Consider the following 24,424-nt stretch of genomic DNA (forward strand, 5'->3'; position numbering starts at 1 on the left):
TGGGTTAAAACTGAATCCGGTTTGATAGTTACGGCCAAAGTATAGTCCGTCTAGGACTACAACATGACATAAAGTGGTTTCCGCTCCCGACGGATCAAACACCGAAAAGTGAAGTGATCCCAGACTACTCTAGACATACTCTACAAGCTCACAACGCGGTGCTTTGAGAGCTTGTAGATCTGCTATTTTCACTAGTTTGGGTCCCATGGCAAACATCTAATTTCTCTTTTGGGTCACAAGCTAAAAGGTTTGTGAACCACTGATCTAGACAACAGTAAATGAATGCCTTACTTCCTCACAATACGGTGGCACACAAAATGAGCAATAATGTGTGTTGCGAGCGAGTGGATATTTTGCTAAAGTGTATATGTCTGTGGGTTTTTATATTAAACCAATGAAAAGCATCAACAAGAGCATGGCTATGACTAATATAATAACTATATTGGATCCAGGTTATTTTCTTTCTTCACTTCCTGCGAAGTAAAAGTTTGGACATACAGGGTTTCTGCCCGACAGCGATATTTAATATTTAATAAAGCAATATCTTAAAGAGTTATAGGTCTATATTGTCAACTTGGCCTTTATATTGAGGTGGCTCTGCAGCCTGAAAAGCCTACAGCACGTTGCCAATGTGCTCATCATGCCCAGCTTTATTTAGCTTTCCAATAAGACCTCGTTATATTAGTTATCACTGTGCAAACAAGGCCTGCCTGGATTTTCACTTCCCGGATGACCTTTCAGGGCAGCAGACTGCGAAAGACACACACACGCGCGCACACACACACACACACACACACACACACACACACACACACACACACACACACACACACACACACACACACACACACACACACACACACACACACACACACACACACACACACACGCATATACATACATGTTAGCTCTCTCCTCTACGCTTCTAAGGGAAATATTTTTGTGAAAAGGAAATGGTTTGAACCCACGGTTTATTGCGTCCTCTCCAGGGCCTAATTCCATACTCCCCCCCCCTACACATACGCGCGCGCACACACACACACACACACACACACACACACACACACACACACACACACACACACACACACACACACACACACAAACACACAGACCTATATATTTGTCAAGATTTTATTTTACTGCTTTTCTTGGTACTATAGGCAGTAACATTCAGATCGTTAATTTAACTGAACAGAGACAATAAAGGACTGGCGAGAGACAGGAGTGGACAGAATATAAAGAGTATGTATATGCGCGCGTGTGTGTGTGTGTGTGTGTGTGTGTGTGTGTGTGTGTGTGAGAGAGAGAGAGAGAGAGAGAGAGAGAGAGAGAGAGAGAGAGAGAGAGAGAGAGAGAGAGAGAGAGAGAGAGAGAGAGAGAGAGAGAGAGAGTGTGTGTGTGTGTGTGTGTGTGTGTGTGTGTGTATATGTTGCATGTATCCATGCAACATTGAGTGTTTAACTTCCACCATCATATTTAATGTGCAACATTGATTCTCACTCAACAATAAACAATATAGTCCACTTGCCAGAATGTGAACCCTGGCATATTGAGTACAGTAAGGTTTTATGTTAGAAATGTTGAGTATGGGTCCCCAGCATGTAGAAACTGCCGGATGCTAACTTGCATATGTTGAGCAATTTGCATAATTTGCATAATTAGCTTTAATTAGCATAATCACCTATATGGATAATATGACAAAAACTGATTGGACGATTTGAACAATATTGGAGTGGTTTTGGGGGTTATTGAGGATGCTGAATCCATTTCTGACATTTTCTAAATTCAAAACGGCCGTTTTAAACCGGAAATGGCCATATTCCAACTTAAATTGGGATGATTTTGATATAGTCCGGGAGCCGTGGGGGTGAACGTGGATTCGCTTGTAAAAGTTTTTTTCTCAACTGATTCTTGTAGCTTGGGGTCACCTCTTAAGGATTCAAGAGGATGACCAGTGATATCCATTGAGCATTTATTATTATTAACCCCTTAATGCCCGAAACATGGGCTCCCATTGACTTTCTATATAGGAGGAAAATACCCAGAAAAAGATTATTTTTCTGGGTATTTAAGGAGGATCTGAGGGGTCTAACTAGGGGTTTGTCATGATGCTGAATCCATTGCAGGCATTTGTTTTGCACAAAAAACATTCCGTGGGCTAGAAATAGCCTCAGAAAACAATACACGTATGGGTGAGTATTCATGTTAGTCGGAGGCCTTAGGGTTTTTTTTCTCGTGCTAATCAGTCTAAAAGTGCAAAATTTTGCACAGATGTAGCTCAGGGCATGCTCTAATGATTTAGCTAGGGCGCCCGAGTCGGCGACCTTCGGGGTCACCACAACACCCACAAAAGTGATGACTCATCACTTTTCATCACTAAAGTCGATGGGAGCCCAACTTGATTTGGCCACTGTGGCGACCCCGAATGTCGCAGACTCGGGCCCCCTAGCTAAATCATTAGAGCAAGCCCTGAGCTACATCTGTGCAAAATTTTGCACTTTTAGACTGATTAGCACGAGAAAAAAAACCCTAAGGCCTCCGACTAACATGAATACTCACCCATACGTGTATTGTTTTCTGAGGCCATTTCTAGCCCACGGAATGTTTTTTGTGCAAAACAAATGCCTGCAATGGATTCAGCATCATGACTAGACCCCTCAGATCCTCCTTAAATACCCAGAAAAATAATCTTTTTCTGGGTATTTTCCTCCTGTATAGAAAATCAATGGGAGGCCATGTTTCAGGCATTAAGGGGTTAATACTAAAAAAATGCTCAATGGATATCACTTAATGAATCCTTAAGAGGTGACCCCAAGCTACAAGAATCAGTTGAGAAAAAAACTTTTACCGACGAAACCACGTTCAGCCAAAAATCACCCTTTTTTTCCCGGACTAATACTTTTTTGTTGATTTTGATTATGAATTAAATTATAAATGTGGTTATTTATATGCTTAATACATTATCTGCATTTCAAAAGCAACATATAGACAATCCACACAAAATGATTAGAACAATGACTGCCACAATAGCCTAGCAAAAATAGTCACTTCATCATTTGGAAAATCAACAAAAAAGTATCAAAATCTTCCCAATTTAAGTTGGTATATGGCCATTTCTGGTTTAAAACGGCCATTTTGAATTGAGAAAATGTCAGAAATGGATTCAGCATCCTCAATAACCCCCAAAACCACTCCAATATTGTTCAAATCGTCCAATCAGTTTTTGACATATTTTCCATTATTATAGGTGATTATGGTAATTAAAGCTAATTATGCAAATTATGAAAATTGCTCAACATATGCAAGTTAGCATCCGGCAGTTTCTACATGCTGGGGACCCTTACTCAACATTTCTAACATAAAACCTTACTGTACTCAATATGTCCGGGTTCACAATGGGGCTCTATAGGCTGGCAAGTAGACTAATAACCAATATGGTATGCACATTTCTAAAGTGACAATTTAAGGACTTTTAACCCATTCAAACCGGGAAAGTATCCGTGTCCTTTTAGTATTTTCAGCTGGCTATTACAAAATGGCAGACATGCAAGCTCACAGTAGTGTCACTTCGTGCCGCGCTGCGAGCTTGTGGATCTGCTGTTTTATTTTGAACATCTCTGAAAAGAGCGGGAACTACTGATTTAGAAGGCAATCGTAGAATCGACCTCAGGCCTTTACAGTTTACAGTTACAGTTTAGGCATTTAGCAGACGCTTTTAATCCAAAGCGACCTTTAATACCTCAAAGCTTGAGGACTGCATTAAGTAAGCGGCTTATACAACCACTGATATCAGGGGAAGACGTTCACAGAGACCTTTCCAGGCTCACAGAGACCTTTCCAGCATTATTGATGAGTGTTTATGTTCAGGTGTACATTAACACACGCTCCACTGATGGCAGATCACACGAGGGGCGGTCCGCTATCGAACAGGACCAAATGGGGGCTCTCCTCTAGAGACTGGAAGAAAGGAGAGAGGGGAACGGCTTCTCACAGACACTCTGCATTATTGATTAGAACAGTGCTGCTAAGCAGGGATTTCTCCCTGACACACTATAGAGGCGTGAAAAGAAAGTCACACGCCAAGCGTGCAGTAAGCGGCGCCTTTGAGTTTATTTCACTGAGCTACGTGAACGAGAGGAATGTTAAATAAACCCCTGGCCAAGGGCTGATGTTGCTGGAGTAATATCAGTTGCTAATGAGTTGCAGGTGTGATATACAGACAGACACAAACAAACACACACACGCACGCACGCACGCACGCACACGCACACACGCACACACACACACACACACACACACACACACACACACACACACACACACACACACACACACACACACACACACTCTCACACACACACACACACACACACACACAAAGCGGGCAAGTGGGGTTAAAGGCAGCTGGGCACCGCTTAAGAAGTGATTAAATTAAGGATTCTACAACAATTTATGTGTATATGTATAGACCTACTATGCATGCACGCATGCGTGTGTGAGGATTGTGCACTGTCCGTGCCTATACTCATGACATGCATGTATGGATGAAGACAACAAACAAACTAAAACTAACTAATTAACAACTAAAGTATTCAAGCTGACAACAGTGTCTTGTCTCAGTTGATGACAGACTTCACTGTACATTGCCCTTGGTTCCTTTACCTACAGTAGTCAGTTATTTTTGTGCTCTTTATAGGTGCCATTATTGTTGCCTTTTTGTAGCCTACTGCTTCTGAGGACAGGCTGGGACAGGACTCCCTCGGGAAAAAAAACAAAAACAAAGAAATAGATATCTTGTATCTCAATGGGATTTCACCAGTGTTAACTCTCCTACTGCCAGATCATTTATTTATTTATTGGGTCTGGCGCCATCAAAAAGCGGCTTACCTTGGCGACGTTATAGTAGATAGACAGACAGACATTTATTTATTTATTTTTATTTTTTTTGGTTGTGCAATAGTGCACTTTGGTCTGCCAGGCAGCAGAGGGCGGCGTCATGCGAGAATGAATGTGAATTTGCCTGTTATGTGTTGAAGAAGAAGAAGACCAGTCACTGGCCACAGAGCCTTACAGCCGGAGGAAATCAACAAGGAAGTGAATTGTTCTCCGTTGATCTAACGCATAATGGATTTTTTACACCATCACCGCGGAAAATGTGTTTACAGTAGACGGCCGCGCGACCCCTCATCAGCTTACAGTCATCAGACGAACGAACCGAACGAGCGCCGTATTGGCATCGAGGTTCTGTAAAAAATGGGGCGAACGTTAACGTTCAAAGCGTGGGAAGAGTTAATATGTAGAATGAAAATAAATACGAAGAAACAAACAAATAATCAGATCAGCGAAAAAGATGTTCAACTAGTCCACTTTATTCATGTTGTGGATACATGTTATTGCTGCTGCTTTACACCAGGCATGTTGAGAAGCCTGTAGTAAGAAGCTGTCTGTCAGCACACAAGTCAAGTGTGTAGAAACACTCACTCATGAACTGCAGCATGCATAATAAGAAGCCGGCTTTTCAACAGTTACATTTTCATCGTCATATTAAAAACACAGCTTTTTTTTTTTTGTTGGTTTTAAATCTTTTCACCTTCCCTTTTTAATCAGCATTTTTTTAGTACATATCACTTGATGTTGCAGTTGCACTTCATCCATCATCAATGATGGCTGGGCGATATGGACTAAATTAAATATCACAATATTGTTTTGACAAAATACCTTGATATCAATATAATCATATTGTAACAATCCTTTTTTCTTTTTCAACATAATATGACTATATTGGCCATGTAATTATATGCTCTGAATCACAATCATATTCGAAACACTGCTGGTTTCACAATATGATGTTGTAACAATTATCAGTATTAAAGTGTAAAAATATATGTTGCTAATTAAGGCTACAATGGGATCCTATTTTGAGGACAATGACTAGGTATGTTAGTTGTTTATACATGTGAAAATGATTTGTGAATAATCAGCGCCATCCTCGTAGAGCAACGTGGGCAGGGGGCGTCACAAGGGGTAGGAAAGTGGGACTGAGTTACTAGGGCCCAAGGTGCAGGGGCCCTAGTAACTTTAGCTATTGAAAAATAGCAGATATACAAGCTCACAGCGCGGCACCGAGTGCCGCGCTGCAAGCTTGTAGATCTGCTATTTTTGAAAAGTCGTGAAAATGTGCGCAAATCTTTGAATATATGTATTTTTTAAGTGACTCAATTTTTGCTTCTGGGGGGTCCCTGGAACTAAATATTTTGAGATGGGGGGTCCTTCACATGAAAAAGTTTGAGCATCACTGGAAACATAAGTTTCTTGGCACACATTTTCACGACTTTTCAAAAATAGCAGATCTACAAGCTCGCAGCGCGGCACTCGGTGCTGCGCTGTGAGCTTGTATATCTGCTATTTTTCAATGGTTAACATTCATTGGGGGGCCCGCAGTGAATCCTTGTACCCAGGGCCCAGAATTTGGTGTGACGCCCCTGAACGTGGGGTCCAGGGACCCTCGGGGTTCGTTGAGGACGTTCCAAATGGCCAACCCATCTGACCAAGATTTTCAAATGGCCCTTAAAAGCTCTTAAGACCTGGAACGCATTATTATGCAAGATATATAGCAGATATACAAGCTCACAGCATTTGTGAAATATCTTGAATATTTGTGCAAGTCTTTGAATATTTCTCTAAATGTCTTCTAAATCAGAGGTTTTCAAACATTTTCATGTCAAGGACCCAATGTATTTACACCCATCTCAAAATATATTATTCCAGGGACCCCGGCCCTGAAGCAGAGATTTGAGTTGACAAAAGATTGCTTTGAACAATATATATTCAAAGATTTGTAAAAACGTTCACGATTTTTCAAAAATAGCAGATCTACAAGCTCGCTATTATAGCTAAAGCAAAAATAATTCCAGGTCTTAATGGGTTAAACATGAAAAGGTTGAGAACCACTGCTCTAAAATCATGTTGCTTTTCGGATAAATCAGTCAAAGATCATGTAATACTTTGCTACATTATCACATGGCACCCAGATGCGTTTTTTGACACATAAAACATTCTACCACCTAATGAACCGTGACAATATGACAACATACAGTCACACACATACTGCTGTGCATTATTCTTTACAAAGATGGCCGAGTAGAGGAAGAGGAGTGCTCATTTTTCATCACTCAGTGTCCTGCAATTTCACAACAAAATAGCTGACATTGTTAAATCAGTGTTTCCCAAACTTCTTCAGCCCCGAGACCAAGAAGTTACATTTGGTGTCTACGCAGTGATCCAAAAACACAGAAACAGTGAAAATAACCAGTCTACAGGTTCACAAACTGCTGTGAACACCGGCTATTTTGAGTATTTGTTTAAAAAGAAATTAATTAATTTTCTTATGTGAAATTCTTTTGAAAAATGTTTGATTTTATAATAATAATATATGCGATTATTAAATAAGTATTTTTTTATTTTAATTAAAATGTTTATTGGCCTATAAATATATATATATTTTAAAATGTCTCCTTTCAATTGTGTGAATCGGAATCTGGAATGGTGTCCCTCCAAAAAGAGCGCTCCCTCCTCCAGGCGCAATATGGAATCACACCACATTTCCAGGCAGAGGCAGGTTAGCATTCACCAGCGTCGGCAGGTTAGCATTTCACCAGGTTAGCATTCACCAGCGTTAGTTTTACTGAGGTCAAGGTTAGGGTTAAGGTTAGATTTAGGTGGTCGGACCACCCACACCTCTGCGCTGAACCTAGCTCAGGTTCAGCTTCCGTGGGCGGGGTTTGACTAGAACTGTGGTGCGATTCCTAATAACGCCTCCCCCAGCCATCCTAGGATGAACAACAATGTGTAACAGCGTACAGTAGGCGTCACTCCAAGACTTCTCCCCTTCCCTTTTTTTTCCATCGCTCACTTCCTTGTTCCCCTCTTAACATCTCTCATCCAATCAGGTGCATTACAGTGGAGGAGGCCCCTCCCACCACCATGACATTAAAAGAAAAAAGAAATTGTGAACATGTATGTTGATATTGGGGTCTAGGCAAAAATCCGGCACACTAAAAGGAAATGTAGTGTGTGTTGGCAAAAGAAAACACACATTTACATAATACATCATAATATGAACCGTGGGGGAAGAGTGGTGAATCGTACAAAATAACATTTCAATGATTATTACTGCTATCAAAAATACAATGTGCTCCCTTGTTGCCTTTGAAATCTACTGAATTTTATACGTTCACAGTGCAATATCTCTGTTTTTGCTACATGTATTCTGCTCAACATTCTATCTATGCACTAAAAAGTTAATTCCTCTTCTTTCTCTCTAGAAAAATACTAACATCCCATATAGGCTACTGTACTAATAATTTGTACAGTACATTATTTCCCAATAACTTGGAGGCATAAGTTATAGTAGTAGTTACTGTATGTCTGAAATGTTTTGTTTGTTTTTGTTTTTATCATTAGACCAAAGCACATGCTGCAATCTACAGTACATACAGTACTGTTGAGATGTTTCAATGTGCTACAAGCACATACAGTACTGTACTGAAGCATGTATAGCTGTAGTTAAAATAAAGACCCTTCACGCAGTGAAAACTCAGTTACAGCTTCATCCATCTGATAGCTGCTAAGATGGTCATGATAAGCGGTTAAACAACCCATTGAAACCTGGAAAGCAATCTGTGTCATTTTACACCTACCGGTAACTGACAACGAACTGCGTCTGTCAACGGCGCAGTACAATGGAAGCGCTGAAACGGCAAAAGACCTACTGGTCTGATGTTCGACCTTTCCGTTTCACCGGTGCAGTCGCACACATTTCTCCTGCTTTAACTCAAATCCGTCATAGCATAGTCGTAGCTTGCTGCTCAGCAGGAACAGCAATTAAAAAATATATTTTATAGATATTTTCTCCAAATATTTTCGTGAATGGAAATGGACAGGGTCTGTAGTTACAGCAGTTATATAGGGTTTAACTAGACTTGGAATAGTTGTTTGGCTTGAGAGACTAGGCCGATATAGGGTGTACATGTCTCACCCATGCCTCTGGAGGGGTGGGACATGTGGGGTCATACTGGCTGATGTCCATCCTCTGGGCTGATGCCCATAGCCCACCCATTCCTCTGGGGTCGGGATCCTTGAGGATTTTAGCTATTACGGTTCCTTAACGGTTCCCTTTACCGTAATGATAATTCCAAATGGCCCCTTACAGGTCTGTAACTCTGAGAGTGTACAAATGGAACCAAATGGACCCTTACGGGTCCATTTGGTTCCATTTGTACACTCTCAGAGTTATGGTGGTCTGTGAAATCAAAGCGTTTGAGAACCACCGGTATTGTGATTGTACAGGTCAAGAGAAGTGATAGAAGTCCAAATCCCAGCTCTGATAGTGTGATGAAACCGGCTCCTCGATGTTGGACCCGGTTTCCCCCCCGGTTCCGGGTCTCAGCCCTGTACTGTACATGCTTCTAGCTCCTCTGTGGGGGCAGTGGGGTGGTCCTGGTTGTCCCACCCACTCCACCCACCCATGCCTCTAGCCTCTCTGTGGGGCAGTGGGGTGGTCCTGGCCGGTCCCACCCACTCCACCCAACCCATGCCTCTAGCTCCTCTGTGGGGCAGTGGGGTCATCCTGGCTGCTGTCCAGAAGCTCGTCCTCAGAGAAGCTGATGTGAAGGCAGGTGTCGTCGGCCGGAGAGGGGAACGGCGACAGCGTTTGCTCGCAGTCGCTCGGGTGTCGCGCCGCGGAAGTGGGAGGGTGGTGCGTATGCGTGTAGTCGGGAATGGCCGCCTCTCCGTCCCCGTCTTCCGGGGGGCTGTCACAGCTGCTGGAGGCCGTCAGGAACGTGCCGGTGTCCCCAAGCAAGTCTGCGTCGTCGTCGTTGTCACCGTCACGCAGGGGTGAGAGCAGCGACTTGGTCTCGGAGCGGACACCAGAGTCCTCGCTGCCGCTCTCTCCTTCTCCTCCTTCTCCCTCTCCCTTGCTGAGGGAGTGGAAGTCGGCGGACAAAATGGAGCAGGGGGTGACGTCTTGGAAAGGACGGACGAGGGTTATTAGAGGTAAAAGTGCAGTAAAGCGATATTTTTGTGTAGAAATAGGTCGATGGATAGATCTATATTCTGATTGATAGTAATCATTGCTATAATATATATAGAGTGTTTGCTCTGTAACAGGGAGTCTCCGCGTCTCTCCACGTCTTTAGTAAACAGAAAATAATTTTTCAGGTTCGGGGATGCCAATCTCATCCTATCAGGACACAAGATAAACGAGGGAAAATAATGGGAGTGATGACGCAAAGACACGGGCAGACAAAATTGTACCTGGAACGCCATAAAAATTGGAGCTTATAAATGCGCGACCTCCTCTTTTCAAAAAGTAAATCGAAACTTATAAACATATCAAAACTAAACAGAAAATGTTAAACAAAAGGTCAACTCAAAACGAATTAAACATTCAAAACTATAATAACCTTGGGAAGGACTGGGAGCCATGGTGTTGGCCGGGGGCGCCACACTGAAGTCGTATCCAGGAGAAAGGGCCCTGCTGGCCCGCTTACGGTTGGCGGGCGGTGGGTCCAGCTTGGGGATGGTCTGCTTACACCTGCAGGTTAAAGAAAAACAACAATGACAAAGCTGATAGTTGATGTGCTGGTACCATTTTCTAGACACAAAATGTGGCACCCCACAGACATATTTCCAGAAACAAAATCCCTTTCATGCCCATATATGGAGATTTCTGATGTCATCAATCCCAGGCCCTGTAAAAAACATGGTTGCTATGGTAAACAGTTGGTTGCTAGGGTAAACAGTTGGTTGCTAGGGTAAGAAAACATGGTTGCTATGGTAAACAATTGGTTGCTAGGGTAAACAGTTGGTTGCTAGGGTAAAAAAAACATGGTTGCTGTGGTAAAAAGTTGGTTGCTAGGGTAAACAGTTGGTTGCTAAGGTAAAAAACATGGTTGCTATGGTAAACAGTTGGTTAGTAGGGTAAACCTTCAATGATTTTGACATCTTGTTACTAATCTGTCGGTAGATAATGCCGGTCTTATATAAGGGTCATTTGTGTACGGTGTGATGTCATACTGATGTCAGCAGTGTGACAGGAGATAAGCGACCAACGGTCGCTTATCTCCCGATTAGGGAGTCTTACTGGTTTAAAAGTACATTCATTCATAATGTACCTTTTGTCCCCCTTCCTAGTAATGCAGTGCAGTCAAAAGTACAATATTTGTATTTGAAATGTTGTGGAGTGAAAGTCAAAAGTACAGATCACACCATGTTATCAGACATGACACACGTGCATGTCTCCTTGTATGGGGCGTTCTGTCCGTGACGTTGGTTATCTCCATACATGGAGATCCGTGCTCGTACATACACAAAGCCAGATGTAGGAGCGGTTAGCACCGCTCAAAAAGTACAGTAGGCCTACTCCGAGTGCTATTTTTCAATAGTTAATGCATAAAATAATAATACACTATAATCTGTACCCGTTCTAAATGGGTTGTACTTTGTTACTGTCCACCGCTGGTTAATGTTTTTAGGCTTTGTGAAAAACATCCTTTAAGTCCACACACTCACAAGTTCTTGTGAGTGACAGTAGAACATAACATTTTCCTTTCCTTTGCTTATAATGTATGTCCCTAAAAGAAGATGAATTTTGCACGAATACAGACAGCTCCATTAGATGCTGCAGTGAACGGACTGTCCTATCCATAATGTATTAGCGTTGCTGTCGGGCATAAACCTTCTCTCTAGTGCCTCCAGAGTTCATATATTTCATAAATGAATGCCATATTTAATACCTTGTCTGTCAGTGTCGCACAAAAGTAGTGAACATTGATAAACAATCTAGTTAGACGCCTCAGGGTGACAAGCGACGCGAGGTCGCGCCATGTCTTGGCCATCTGGCCAGTGATGTATATCGGACCAGTTACCCATGTATGGAGACCCCTGTTACCCATATATGGAGATCCATGGAGATATGCTGTGAGACCCCAAACATGAGTTATTCGTTATGTAAAAATCCTATGACGTCTATCACATCTGACATCATACATAAAATCCCTTTTATGCCCTTACATGGAGATCCCTGTCTGAACCAGCCACACAGATATGGGCTGTCTTCCTCCATATATGGGCATTCCCATATGAAGTCCTGTTAGATATGGGCTTTATATTGATGACATCAGGGATCTCCATATATGGGCATAAAAGGGATTCTGTTAGAGTGGTTCTCATGACATCACAAGATACAATCTCTTTTATGCCAATACATGGAGATCCCTATCCGAACCAGCCACACAGATATGGGCCATCACCTGTGATGTCACAGTGATGTGTCAGGGAAACCACAGTGTCAAGCGTTATAGACAGACAGACAGACAGACAGACAGACAGACAGACAGACAGACAGACAGACAGACAGACAGACAGAGATACGGTCAAGCTGTGACAGTTCACATAACTCCATATATGGGCATAAAAGGGATTCTGTTAGTGTGACATCACAGTGAAGCCAGAGCGTGATGTCAGAGCGGCAAACCCATTCTGTTAAGAGTGGTTCCCCTGACATCACAGTGATGTCAGAACATGATGTCACAGTGATGTGTCAGGGGAACCACAGTTGGGGGCATGCATACAAGTGGCTAAATATGTCTTTTTAGACACAATAAGCTGACAATTTCTTTTTTACTGTTTACACCAGACCCATAAGTCACATCTGCCCATGAAGATTGCGGTGCAATGGGTGGGAATGGGCTTATTGTGTCTTAAAATACATATTTAGCCACTTGCATGCATGCCCCCAACCTGGGGGCATGCAAAACGATAGAAAGAAGTAAATGAAAACATTTTAACACCCATCTTTTCTTTTCTATAATGACTATCTAAAATATGAACCCTTGTTGTAAAAAAACAAAGTTGTCCTTTAAAGAAATAATGCCTTTTGAGCTTGTTGATCGCCTATTTTCACCCCAAAAAAGAATCATATTTGATCTGTGGGGACCCCCCACCCTGCCAAGCACTTGCACTATAATGCATTATCAAACGGGGGGTTCCTTTGAAATGAAAAGTGCTGAGAAGAAGAAGGAAAAAGAAATCACTGCTCTAGAGGCTTTTATCTCCACCCCACTTCCCCCCTGCTGAGGACAGGAGAGGGGGGGAGGGGGGGGGGAGATGGGAGGGAAGGGAAGAGAAGAGAAGAGAGGGCTGCAGGCTTTCCTCCTCTACTGAAACACAGTCTATAAATAGACACACTGCAGTCTCCCATATGTTGTACCACAACAACGCCACACGCGTGCCGTGCACCACACACAGACGCGCACAGGGAGGGTTATTTTGTCATTAAGAATGCCGCTTTTGCCTTCCTTTTTTTTTTGTGGGAGGGAGGCATTTCTTTCTTCTACCCCAACTCTAAACATAATCGTTAAAAGCGCAAGGTAAACATTAAACCAACATACTTCTAAAAAGATTTGTCTAGCAGGAACACAACATTTCTCTGGTGGGGTCCATGCAGGAAAACGGTCCTCCCAAGGGTCGGTTGAAAAAGTACTCACATTTTAAGTAAGAGTATCAATAGCCTATTGTAAAAATTGTTCCAAGTACAAGTTTGGTGTACATTGTTGCTTTTTCCTTTCTGTTCCTTTTGGGGTTGTTTTGTTTTTCTGTTGGGAAGGTTTGTTGTGAGGGACCAACTAGGAAATTCTAAAATGTTCTACTGTGCTTGCTGTGCGTATGGTTTGAACCACAATTATGACAGAATATAAATTTCTAAGTTTCAATGTAAGGGGAGCGAATATACCGCATAAGCGAACCAGCATTTTGGGGGTTTTGCGATCTAAATCAATTGACTTTGCATTTATACAGGAGTCTCATCTTTTAAAAGAGCATTCCAACCGATTGGCTAATAAACATTATCGTGTTTTAGCCTTTTCAGCTGCTTCTTCCAAAACCAAGGGAGTAGCCATATTGGCTAGACGTAACCTTAGGTTGGATTTTTTGGGTGATTGGTCTGACAGTGACGGGAGGATAGCTGTTGCTAAAATCCGCTTGGAGGGTAAAATGCTAGCACTAGTCTCTGTGTATGCTCCAAATGTTTTAGACAAAGAGTTTTACAAATTACTAACTAAAACCTTATTGGAACTGACGGATTTCAAAATCATTGTTGGTGCTGACTTCAATGCAACATGGCAACATAACCTAGATAGATCCACTGGGGTAGAAAGCAGAGAACAAGCACTAGCGTCTGCAGAACTACGTGCTTGGGCAAACTCAACTGGCTTACTCGACATCTGGCGTTTAATGAACCCAACGGTTAGAGATTTTTCTTTTCTGTCGGGTAGGCATGCTTCATTCTCTAGGATCGATTACGTTTTTGCCCCTGTTAGCTTGTTTCATAAAATTGCCAAGGTAGAGTTGCTCCCAATGTCACTCTCGGATCACAAGGCGGTGCTGTGTGTTGCTTCACTGAAACAGGTTATAGATAGAGCTCCTAGATGGCGGTTTAACACCACACTGCTGCGCGATGCGGCATTTGTAGCTCAGTTTCAAACTGGTTTGCGTGAATTTATAAATATCAATACAGGCTCAGTTGAGGATCCCAGAATTCTTTGGGATGCAATTAAAGGCTTTATCAGGAGTAATACAACCCTCTATGCGTCCACTCAGAGAAAATTAAGGTCAGCCAAACTGGTGGAATTGGAATCTCGGTTTTCTACTTTGGATAATTCTCTCCAAAATAACTTTGATGTTAGTACAGCAACTCAGAGGGAGCTAGTTAAGAAAGAAATTAACTCCATTCTCAAGCGCCGCTCAGAATTTCAAATGAAACGCACAAGGCAAAACTACTATTTTAATAGTGCAAGACCCAGTCACTTACTGGCTTTACGTCTTAGATCCAATGAGCATTTTGCTGATATTGTTAGTGTCAAATCAACAACGGGAGCCATGGTTACAGAACCCAAAGAGGTCAATGCCACGTTTCGTGCTTTTTATGATGAGCTCTACACCTCCGAGGTCATTCACGATGATGCAGTATGCAATAATTTTTTATCCAACATACAGTTACCAACCCTTAGCGAGGCGGATGCGGAAGCCTTAGATAGACCGCTCCATCTGGCGGAATTACAGGAAGCTGTGCTCGCAATGCGTAGGGGCAAGTCGCCTGGTTTGGATGGGATACCCCCTGAACTTTATGCCATCTTTTGGGAAGATCTAGGTCAGCTGATGCTAGACATGTTTCGATATGCAATTGAAAGTGGCTCTTTCTCCAGGGATGTGAATGTAGCTATTATATCATTATTGTTGAAGAAGAACAAGGATCCCACAGATTGCGCAAGCTATAGACCGCTTTCACTTTTGAATTCTGATCTAAAAGTTTTTGCTAAGGTGCTTGCGCGTCGCTTGCAGGGTTTTATGACCACCTTAGTACACTGTGATCAGACAGGTTTCATAGGAACTAGACTAGCCTCTGATAATGCTAGACGACTATTGCATATCATCGATAGGGCTAAGGAGCTGAGGACCCCCGCCGCAGTGTTGTCGCTCGATGCGTTGAAGGCATTTGATCGTCTGGAATGGTCTTACCTGTGGGCTGTACTAGATAAAATGGGATTTGGTGCTTCATTCATACATTTTGTTAAAGTACTTTATTCTAATCCGTCAGCGATGGTCCTAACCGGTAAGATCTGTTCGCCGCTATTCACGATTGGCAGATCTTCGAGGCAGGGTTGTCCCCTTAGTCCTCTCCTTTTCGCACTTTCACTCGAACCCTTGGCTCAGACAGTGCGTCAGTCTGCAGATATTACTCCTGTTTCGATTAACAACACACAGCATCGCATTTCCCTATATGCTGACGATATTCTACTGTTCATTGAGAATGCACCACAGTCAATTACTCACGTCCTTCAAATCTTTGATCAGTTCAGTTCCATTTCCGGCTACAAAATTAATTGGACGAAGTCAGCCCTTCTACCTCTAAATGATCAGATGAGATCTGCTATCCTGCCGCCCATAATCCCAGTAGTAAGCCAATTCAAATATCTTGGCATAGATATTTTCCCCTCTCTTCAGGCTATTGTTAAGAACAACTATGGTGACACTCTAAATAAGATTTGTCTTGATTTAGATAGATGGTCATCTTTGCCCAACTCTCTCCAAGCTCGAGTTTCAATCATAAAGATGAATGTTCTTCCTAGGGTTAACTTTGTAAGCTCTATGCTCCCTTTGCCACCACCGCCGCAATACTGGAATAAGCTTCACTCTTCGATATCTAAGTTTGTGTGGAAAGGGAAACGCCCTCGTCTTAAACTTTCTCTATTACAACGTGCTAGAGATGATGGCGGCCTTTCATTGCCCAACTTTAAATTTTATTATTGGGCCTTCACGCTCCGCCCCCTTTTAAATTGGTTTAACCCAGCAAATAAGGTTTCTTGGAGAGAGCTTGAGGAGAGTTTAGTGCAGCCTGTTGAATTGAGAGATCTTATCTATTCAAACATAACTACACATCAATGCAAAGTTCGCTTTGGACCTATCATTTCTCATTTAGTGGCAGTATGGAGAGCAGCTGAAAAGATGTGTAAGATTGATTGTAAATGGAACTTATTTTCCCCAGTGTTCAATAATCAAAGACTTTTAATCGAGGATCGCCCCATTCGCTTTCCAAGGTGGAGGGCTAAGGGGATTCGTACATTAGGGGACTTATTTGATAGAAATGGTTTACGACCTTTTCGAGATTTGTGTGACATCTTCAATCTGCCTGGAAATACCCTTTTTTTCTACTTCCAACTGAGAACGTCCATGAGGACCTATGGGGTCCCATGGCAAGCTCCCCTTAGATTGCACCCCTTCCATGAGTTTATCTGTGATGGTAACAGAACAAGAGGTTTGGTTTCCACCCTCTATGGTTTTTTATTAGACTGTAGTTATGGGCCCCTATCTGTTGATACTGTTTGGAGGAATGATGTACCAAATTTGGACCCTGACTTTTGTTGGGACACAGTGTGGTCTAACATTAGGCTATCTTCTAGAAATCCAGACCATCAACAAATTCATTTAAATTTTGTTCATCGGACTTATTTAACTCCCCGCAGACTATGTGCTATGAGGATTTTGAATAATCCCAACTGCACTCTCTGCGCCTCAAATAGTATTGGTACCTTCCTTCACATGGTTTGGGAATGCCCAAATGTGTCGTCATTCTGGAATATGGTTGCCTCAAAACTTTCAACTATTTTTAGTATTAATATCATATCTTCTCCTTCTTTATTTTTATTAAATGACGTCTCACAGTTGCAACTAAACAATATACGCAAGCGCATCTTCTTTGCTGGATTAACGGCGGCGAAGAAGATGGTAGCTACGCGGTGGAAACCTCCTCATACGTTAACGTTTCGCCAGTGGGCCTTAACCTTTCTAGATATAGTATATTTAGAGCAGTCGATAGCAAGGTTACACGGAGCAAAAGAAGAAAACATTAATATGTGGTCGGACATTGCAGATAAGCTTAAGGCTATGATTCAAGAAATCACTATATAGTGGTAACAGCCTAGCACAGGCATGCACTATTGTACATTCCGTGTTGGTCCGGGGAAAGGGGGTGGGTGGGTTTTCTTTTCCTTTTCTTGTTTTGCTATTGTTTGTGTTTGTCTGTTAATTGCATTTTTCTTTTGATTAATGTTTTACTTTTTCTTGTTCTATTCATATGTATGTCTCTAATTTCATGTTATGGAAAATAAAAATAATTGATAACAAAAAAAAAAGTTTGGTGTACATTTACTTGAGTAAAAGTACAAAAGTATTGGTGTGAAAAGGTGCTTAAAGTACCAAAAGTAAAGGTACTCATTAGGGTGCCCTCACACCAAAATACCTAGAGTGGAATCCGCCAATGCATTTCATTGAGAATTGAGCATTTTTTTTTGCCAGTAGAGGATTTCTGCAAAAAACGCTCCATGTCCCAATTCAAGTTTTCAAATGTGTAAAATGTAAATAGGGTTGAAGTGGATAATGTATGTTTTGTAATAATAATCCACAAAGTAAATAGTAACTAAAGTTTTCAAATACATGTAGTGGAATAAAAGTACAACATTTGGATCTGTGATGTGGTGGAGCAGAAGTAAAAGTATTGGAAATTGGAAATACTCAAGTAAAGTATAAATATCTCAACATTTTACTTAAGCACAGTACTCAAGTAAAGTTACTTTACACCATTGCAAGCAGCACAGAGCGAGAGACAGGCATAGACGCCTACCTCACCTAACAAAGCCCAAGTTCCTATACCTGACTGGTGACAGCTTCCCCTCGTCAAATGTGTTTTGTAGTTGAAGGCTGGTTTCACTAATAATATGCAGTGTTTCTCAAACTTTCAAGTTTCAAGGTCTCACTGTAACTCTGACAGTGTACTGGTTCCATTTGTACACTGTCAGAGTTAGAGACTTGTACGGGTCAATTTAGAACCCCCTGAAGGAACCCACAGAGTCCCTGGAATCCACTTTGAGAACCACAGCACTAATGAACGCCTGTGCTGTGGTTCAGTTTCTGTCAGTGATTCTCAACCCTTTTCATTTCATGGACCCCCAGTTTGATCACCATCAGGCGACAGACGGTCCATTTGATACCCGATAGCGTCTCTGGGAACCCGCTGTGAAATCATCTTAATTAACTCAGAGAGTGTGCAAATGGAACAAAATGGACCCTTCCATTTGTGCACTCTCGTATTGGGACTCTGGTCGTTTTAATCATTTTCTGAAAGGTAATTGTGAAAAGGTTTCCACCCAACAGTGACAAATATCGACTGTAAAGTAGATATTGGCAAGGTGGGCTGGACAAGCTGCAAAACCACGGTCCAATTATTTGGCTTGTCATTATAGGTGAACCAAAATGATCAAACAATTTATGAAAAATATGTTTTTTTTTTCTTTAGTAATGCCACATGGTTTCATTTACCCTGCAACAGTTTCACATTGGTACCCCCCCCCCCCTCCCAGCATGTGTGCCCGCACGCACGCACGAATGCACGCACACACACGCCGCGACATTGCCATCTGTAGGGGTGGAGTCATTAATGTCATGCCGTTCAGTTTGGACAGTCTGCAGGGAAGGATGGACTCATGTGTCCTCGTGTATTAAAGCTCCTCAGAGACGCCTCCTAATCCTTGCTCCATGCACCTTATGTATATAGATTTGACATCAATTTACAATTTAGGCAATAGCAAACTTAATCCAGAGCGATTTACAAGGACAGTACAAGGTAACACATCACATGCATACAAGTAGTAAACTAAAAATGTAGGTAAACCAAGAACCTATTCAAGCAAATCAATAAAAACAAACCATCAACAATCTGTACATCGATACATACTATAGCTTGATGTACGATAGGATGCCAATACAGTATCTTGTTAGAAATATTTGTCATTATCATTCCTGTCGGACAGAAACCTCCCACCTCCTTATTATAACTTTTTGTATTTTTTCTTTAATTACCGTTCCCACTTGATCATCAAGCTATTTTAGATTTTTTTTTCTATTTGAATCCTGAAAAGTAACAGTTTTGGACATGTGAGTGAATTAGTGAAATGAGTACAAATGCTTTTCCTTTGCGAACTGCTAATAAAGTATTCAATCAATTCCATGAATTCAATCAAGGAGTGTCTGCCTGACAGAGACGCTATCTGACTTGTTTTACAACATCCTCCAGGTTCGTAAAGGCTTTACAGGACATCTGGACTCAGGGTTCCGAAAAAAGGTTCAGAGACCTGCATCCACCAGAAGTCCAGAATGTAGTCATATCACCGCCATTTTCAGAAGAAAAGTCCAGATGTGGAAAGGAGCATGCTGTTGGCCTCAAATGAGCGTAACAATGCAGCAATGGGCGAACAACACTGACAGTGTCTCCATATGGACAGCAGCACAGGCTATTACTGGCTGGTTGGACCCATGGTTAGGATCGTGCACATCCGCATAATACTGCGACTGGATGTAATTATGCTATTATGCACTCATTAGGAGAGCAATCACCGTGCTGAAGTCTTTACAGCTGACAAGATACAGGCTGACATGATGCAGACAGCACCCATCACATGCACGCCATTCGCACAGCCGTCAGTGATGGAAAAAGTACAGACATATTGTCCTAGGCTATGAAAGTAAAAGTAAAAACAAATATTCTTGAAAATTTGATTTACAAGCTCACAACTCGCCATTATGGGACTGAAAATCGGCTATATCGAATTGCTGAAGTAAAAAATAAGGCTTGATTTTGTAATGCCTGTTTTATATCAACAACATAAATCTAAAATGTAACTAGTAACGTTTTTAAATAATTGTAGCGTAGTAAAAAGTACCTCTGAGATGCAGTGGACTGAGTGGAGTAAAAGTATTTAAGCATCGATAAATCTGAACAATCAAAGTAAGGCAAAGTAGTGCAAAAGAACATACTGGTAACTAAGTAAGTTTTTAATAACTCTACAATTACAAATTAAACATTGGCCAAATTCTCAAATATTAGAGGCAGAAATTTTGAAAATAGAACTGTGTAATATAAAATGTGATGCCTCAACTCTTAGTTCTCGTCAGGGTGGGGGAGGGTGGGGGTCCCCAGTTAAAATATGATTATTTCGGGGGTCCCGGCCTGAAAAGGTTGAGAACCACTGGTCTATAATACTCACAGAGAGAGAGCGGAGGAGGAGGAGGAGGACAAAGGAGCATGAGGAGGCGATGAAGGGGGGCTAGGCAGTAGCAAAGACCCCCCTGCAGGAGAGGCAGGCTGAGGCAGTGTAATGATGACAGGGACAGCAGGTAGGGCTGATGGGCTGATGGAATACATATCATGGGTTTTAAACCCAGTGACCAATTTAGGCCTGAAAAATACCTAAAAATGTCATCTAAATCCTAACGGTTTTCTGAAAAACGTATGTTTCTATGATCAGTGGTGCTCAAACTTTGTAATGTCAAGGACCCCTAGAAATATTATGTATTTGACCGCAGACTCCCATCTCAAAATATTTAGTTCCTTCATGTCGAGGACCCCCAAATTGACACTTACTAGCCCCCATTTGAAAAGATATGACAGGGACCCCCCCATAAGAGAAGATCTTTACGGCTCTAGCAGTGATTCTCAACCATTTTGATTTCAAGGAGCCCCAGTTTGACATGCATTAGGCTACGGATCACATTTAATGGTATTTCTAATATCTCTGAGACCCCAATTTATATTGTATTTATTAATGAATTTTTAATTAATGGTACATGAGGGGGGTTTAGATGAGGATGAGGAGGAGCAGGAGAGAGTCCTGGTACCTGTACCAAAGAGAGGGGAACAAGTTAGGCTCTTACTGCATTTAACATGTGTTTAGTAAACCATTGAGACCTGAGGCTGATTCTACAAAGACTTTTCAAAAATAGCAGATCTCCGTTTTTAATGGGTTAAAGACCTCTATAGCAGTGGGTCCCAAACATGTTCATTTCAAGGGCCCCCAAATTGAGTATTTGGCTGTGGGCCGGCTGGGCCCCCAGTTGAAAAGATGTTGTACCAGGTAGGCCCACCCACATAAGAGATTATTTGTCAGCCTTTGTCACAATGTGTTTTTCAAAAATAGACACATAAAAGGAAAAGAAGAAAAGACTGAAGCAGGGGATGTTTCCATCTTAAAGTATGTGTCATAAGTCATAACTGAAATCTAGTCTGCTTTTGTTGTACTTCCGTCAATAACAAGAGGGACTGAGGATAACAACGGACAATGGATAAATCTACACGTCAATCTCAGACTTATTTACATAACAATCAGCTGGGACTCACAGACACATGGACACACAGGAAATAAAAAGTGGGCATTCTGTGTAGTTAGAGCAACATCTAGGCATGTGGGCAGACAAAATGTGAGACGCTACAAGAGAACAGCGAAAGAGTCTTTTCGGACGTATATCAGAGAGAATTTCGGCGCAAGTAAATACAAAAATCGACCTCAAAGATTAGTGTGCAACCAGCTTAACTGTCATGCTTAATTTATACTGCATGGGTCTTCAACAGGGGGTCCGGGACCCCTAGGGGATCCTCAGAGTTACTACAGGGGTTCCCCCAAATCTTGAACTTGAACCCTAGCGTCCATATTCGGAGGACTTTAGACTAAAATAGTAGATCTACAAGTTCACAACGCCTCTTTGTGAGCTTGTAGATCGACTATTTCCGGCCACAAGCTTCGGTGTAGAGGGGAAAAAGAGCAGACCAAGTATAGAGTGAAAGGTCATGTTTATTAAGTATTGACGGTTCAAGTGGTTAAATATCTGAAAACACAAATTGACATGAATCCAAAATAAACTACTGATCTTGCTGTCAAACCATGAAACTACTGTATATGGAATCGATGAACAGGTTGTGGGGGGCCCCCGCTTCATCTCTCTCTCAACTAAGGGGTCCTTGGCCTGAAAACGTGGAAGACCCCTGATTTATACTGTATTGTGGGACCACGGTTTGCCTGTTATCCCCAGCCAATCATGTGTGTTGATTGTTCATCGCGTGCACCTGTTTCTTGTTAGCCCTGGTGTCTCTAAAAGCCTGTCGGCCTGTTCAGCCTGTTGTTATTTCAGTTGCTGAACATGTGCTAAGTTTCCTGTGCATAACGTCTGTGACTGGAGAAATGACGACAGCGTTGTGTGAGATACTTCCAATTGTTCGAGAAATGAAGAGCTGCGGAAACCCTTGCATTCTCAGACCATATCAAAGACAAAACTGCTCTCAAAACCAACCTCTTCAATATGGCTTGCCCCAGCTGCCTGCACATGCTCCACTGTTATGGGTTTTACTCTAGGACACAACCATTTCTTTACTCTTTTTTTCCTAATAAAGTTGATTATTCTTTTGTTTTCTCCCTCCCAAATGTGTAAGTGTCTTTGGGTACTTAGAAAAGTCCTATATAACCCATTAAAACCAGGAAAGCATCTGTGTCATTTTAGATTTTTGCATTGGCTATAGCAGATATACAAGCTCACAGCGCACTGCAAGCTTCTACATCTTGCTATTTTTGAAAAAGGTGTGACAACTACTGACTTGGAAGGTATCTGTAAAATAGCTACTAAAGAGAGACTGGTTTCTAGGGTTAGGACCCGCCGCAGTGGTGTCCGGTTGGAACTTAACCGAGATGCCTTGAATCGTATGAGAGGATCTGAAGTCTTGCTGGGAGAACTAGCCGAGTATCTTGAGATGGTTGTAAGTGATGATAAGCTATAGGCTTCGTTGATCCTGGCGGTAAGGGCTGAGTCGAGGAATGCTTCACTCCCTGGTGAGAATTGCTCCTTTATATAGGGCCCGCCTGTGTACTGTATGACATCACGCCACATCATCAGCTGGGGACTCTATGATGTCATCGTATATCCATATATGGCCATCTCCGTATATATGCCACATCATCAGCTGTGGACTCTATGATGTCATCGTATATCCATATATGGCCATATCCGTATATGGACATATAAGTCGTCCATGCCCAAGTATGGGCCGGTGAGGTCAGACCCCGTGTGATGCGTGGGCTATCTCCATACATGGAGACTCAGCTGAGAGCCTTCGCAACAGCCGCCCCAGATTTCCTGTGGAAATCGATAAAATATTAAGAAGGCTCGAAGGTGTCTTTCATTCGGTCAGGGCAGGAAGACTGATTATCCGTACTACTGGTGGTCTGCCGCTGGTGATCTGTCCGATCTTTGATAAGACCTGGTCAGTTGGGATTTCTTATTGATACTGTGAAGGGCAGTAAGGTGGTATTGTGGACAGCTGGTGCACTGGGTTTTAAGGTTACACTCCTTTGCTCTGTGATTGCGTGCGCAGTTCCAGCACCGCGACTCCCTTATGATCCAGTCACGCCTCTGATCGGTATCTAGGCGCTTAAAATGGTTGCATCCACCGAGAAGATGTCCCCTGCGGTTACAATATGGGCAGTACCGTTCTCTTTCATCCTTTCGGTTGTCTTGTCCATCAAACGTTAATGAGTCCGCCGCCCCATGCATGATGGTTGCTTGCCTCCGATTTGGTACTTGATCGGCTCTGCGTGGTTGACCTCTTGGTGGACTATTCCGTTCTCGGGTAGATCGTGCTTGTGGTCTTTCGGCTTGCACTTTGATCTCGAACTCCAACCATTCCGAAAAAACCAACAGGGAGGGTAAACTGACATGTCTAGGGTAGATAAATCTCCGGAACATTGACTCTAGATAAGGGGATAGTTTCTTCAGAAGCTGGATGACATGGGATCCACATCCCAACTCTGCCTTTCCTTTTTCGCCTAACATGGTCAGCGTACATACCAGTGAACGAACTTTGAGAGCGAATGTCCTGAATGCCTCTGTATCTCCCCCTCTAATGCTGGGTCCATCCGTCAGCTCAGTGAGGCGCTGCATGGCTATATGATGAGGTTTCCCAAACCTTTCTTCCAGAGCAGCC

The 24,424-nt window shown here is 42.3% G+C and overlaps 1 protein-coding gene across 1 annotated transcript in view; it reads right to left on the reverse strand.

Annotated features, from left to right (window-relative positions):
* Positions 1-9,575: 9,575 nt before the first annotated feature.
* LOC308299702 (carboxyl-terminal PDZ ligand of neuronal nitric oxide synthase protein) overlaps positions 9,576-24,424 on the reverse strand; it is a 117,393-nt gene continuing 102,544 nt past the window's right edge. Inside the window, exons 11-12 of the mRNA XM_080743492.1 lie at positions 10,470-10,600; positions 9,576-10,029 (exon numbers count right to left, since the gene is read on the reverse strand). Of these exons, the coding sequence (XP_080599618.1) occupies positions 9,602-10,029; positions 10,470-10,600 (559 nt within the window). The 3' untranslated portion in view covers positions 9,576-9,601. The remainder of the gene's footprint in view (positions 10,030-10,469; positions 10,601-24,424) is intronic.

Source organism: Nannobrachium achirus, assembly GCF_963921795.1.
Source record: "Nannobrachium achirus genome assembly, chromosome: 15".
Lineage (NCBI taxonomy): Eukaryota > Metazoa > Chordata > Actinopteri > Myctophiformes > Myctophidae > Nannobrachium > Nannobrachium achirus.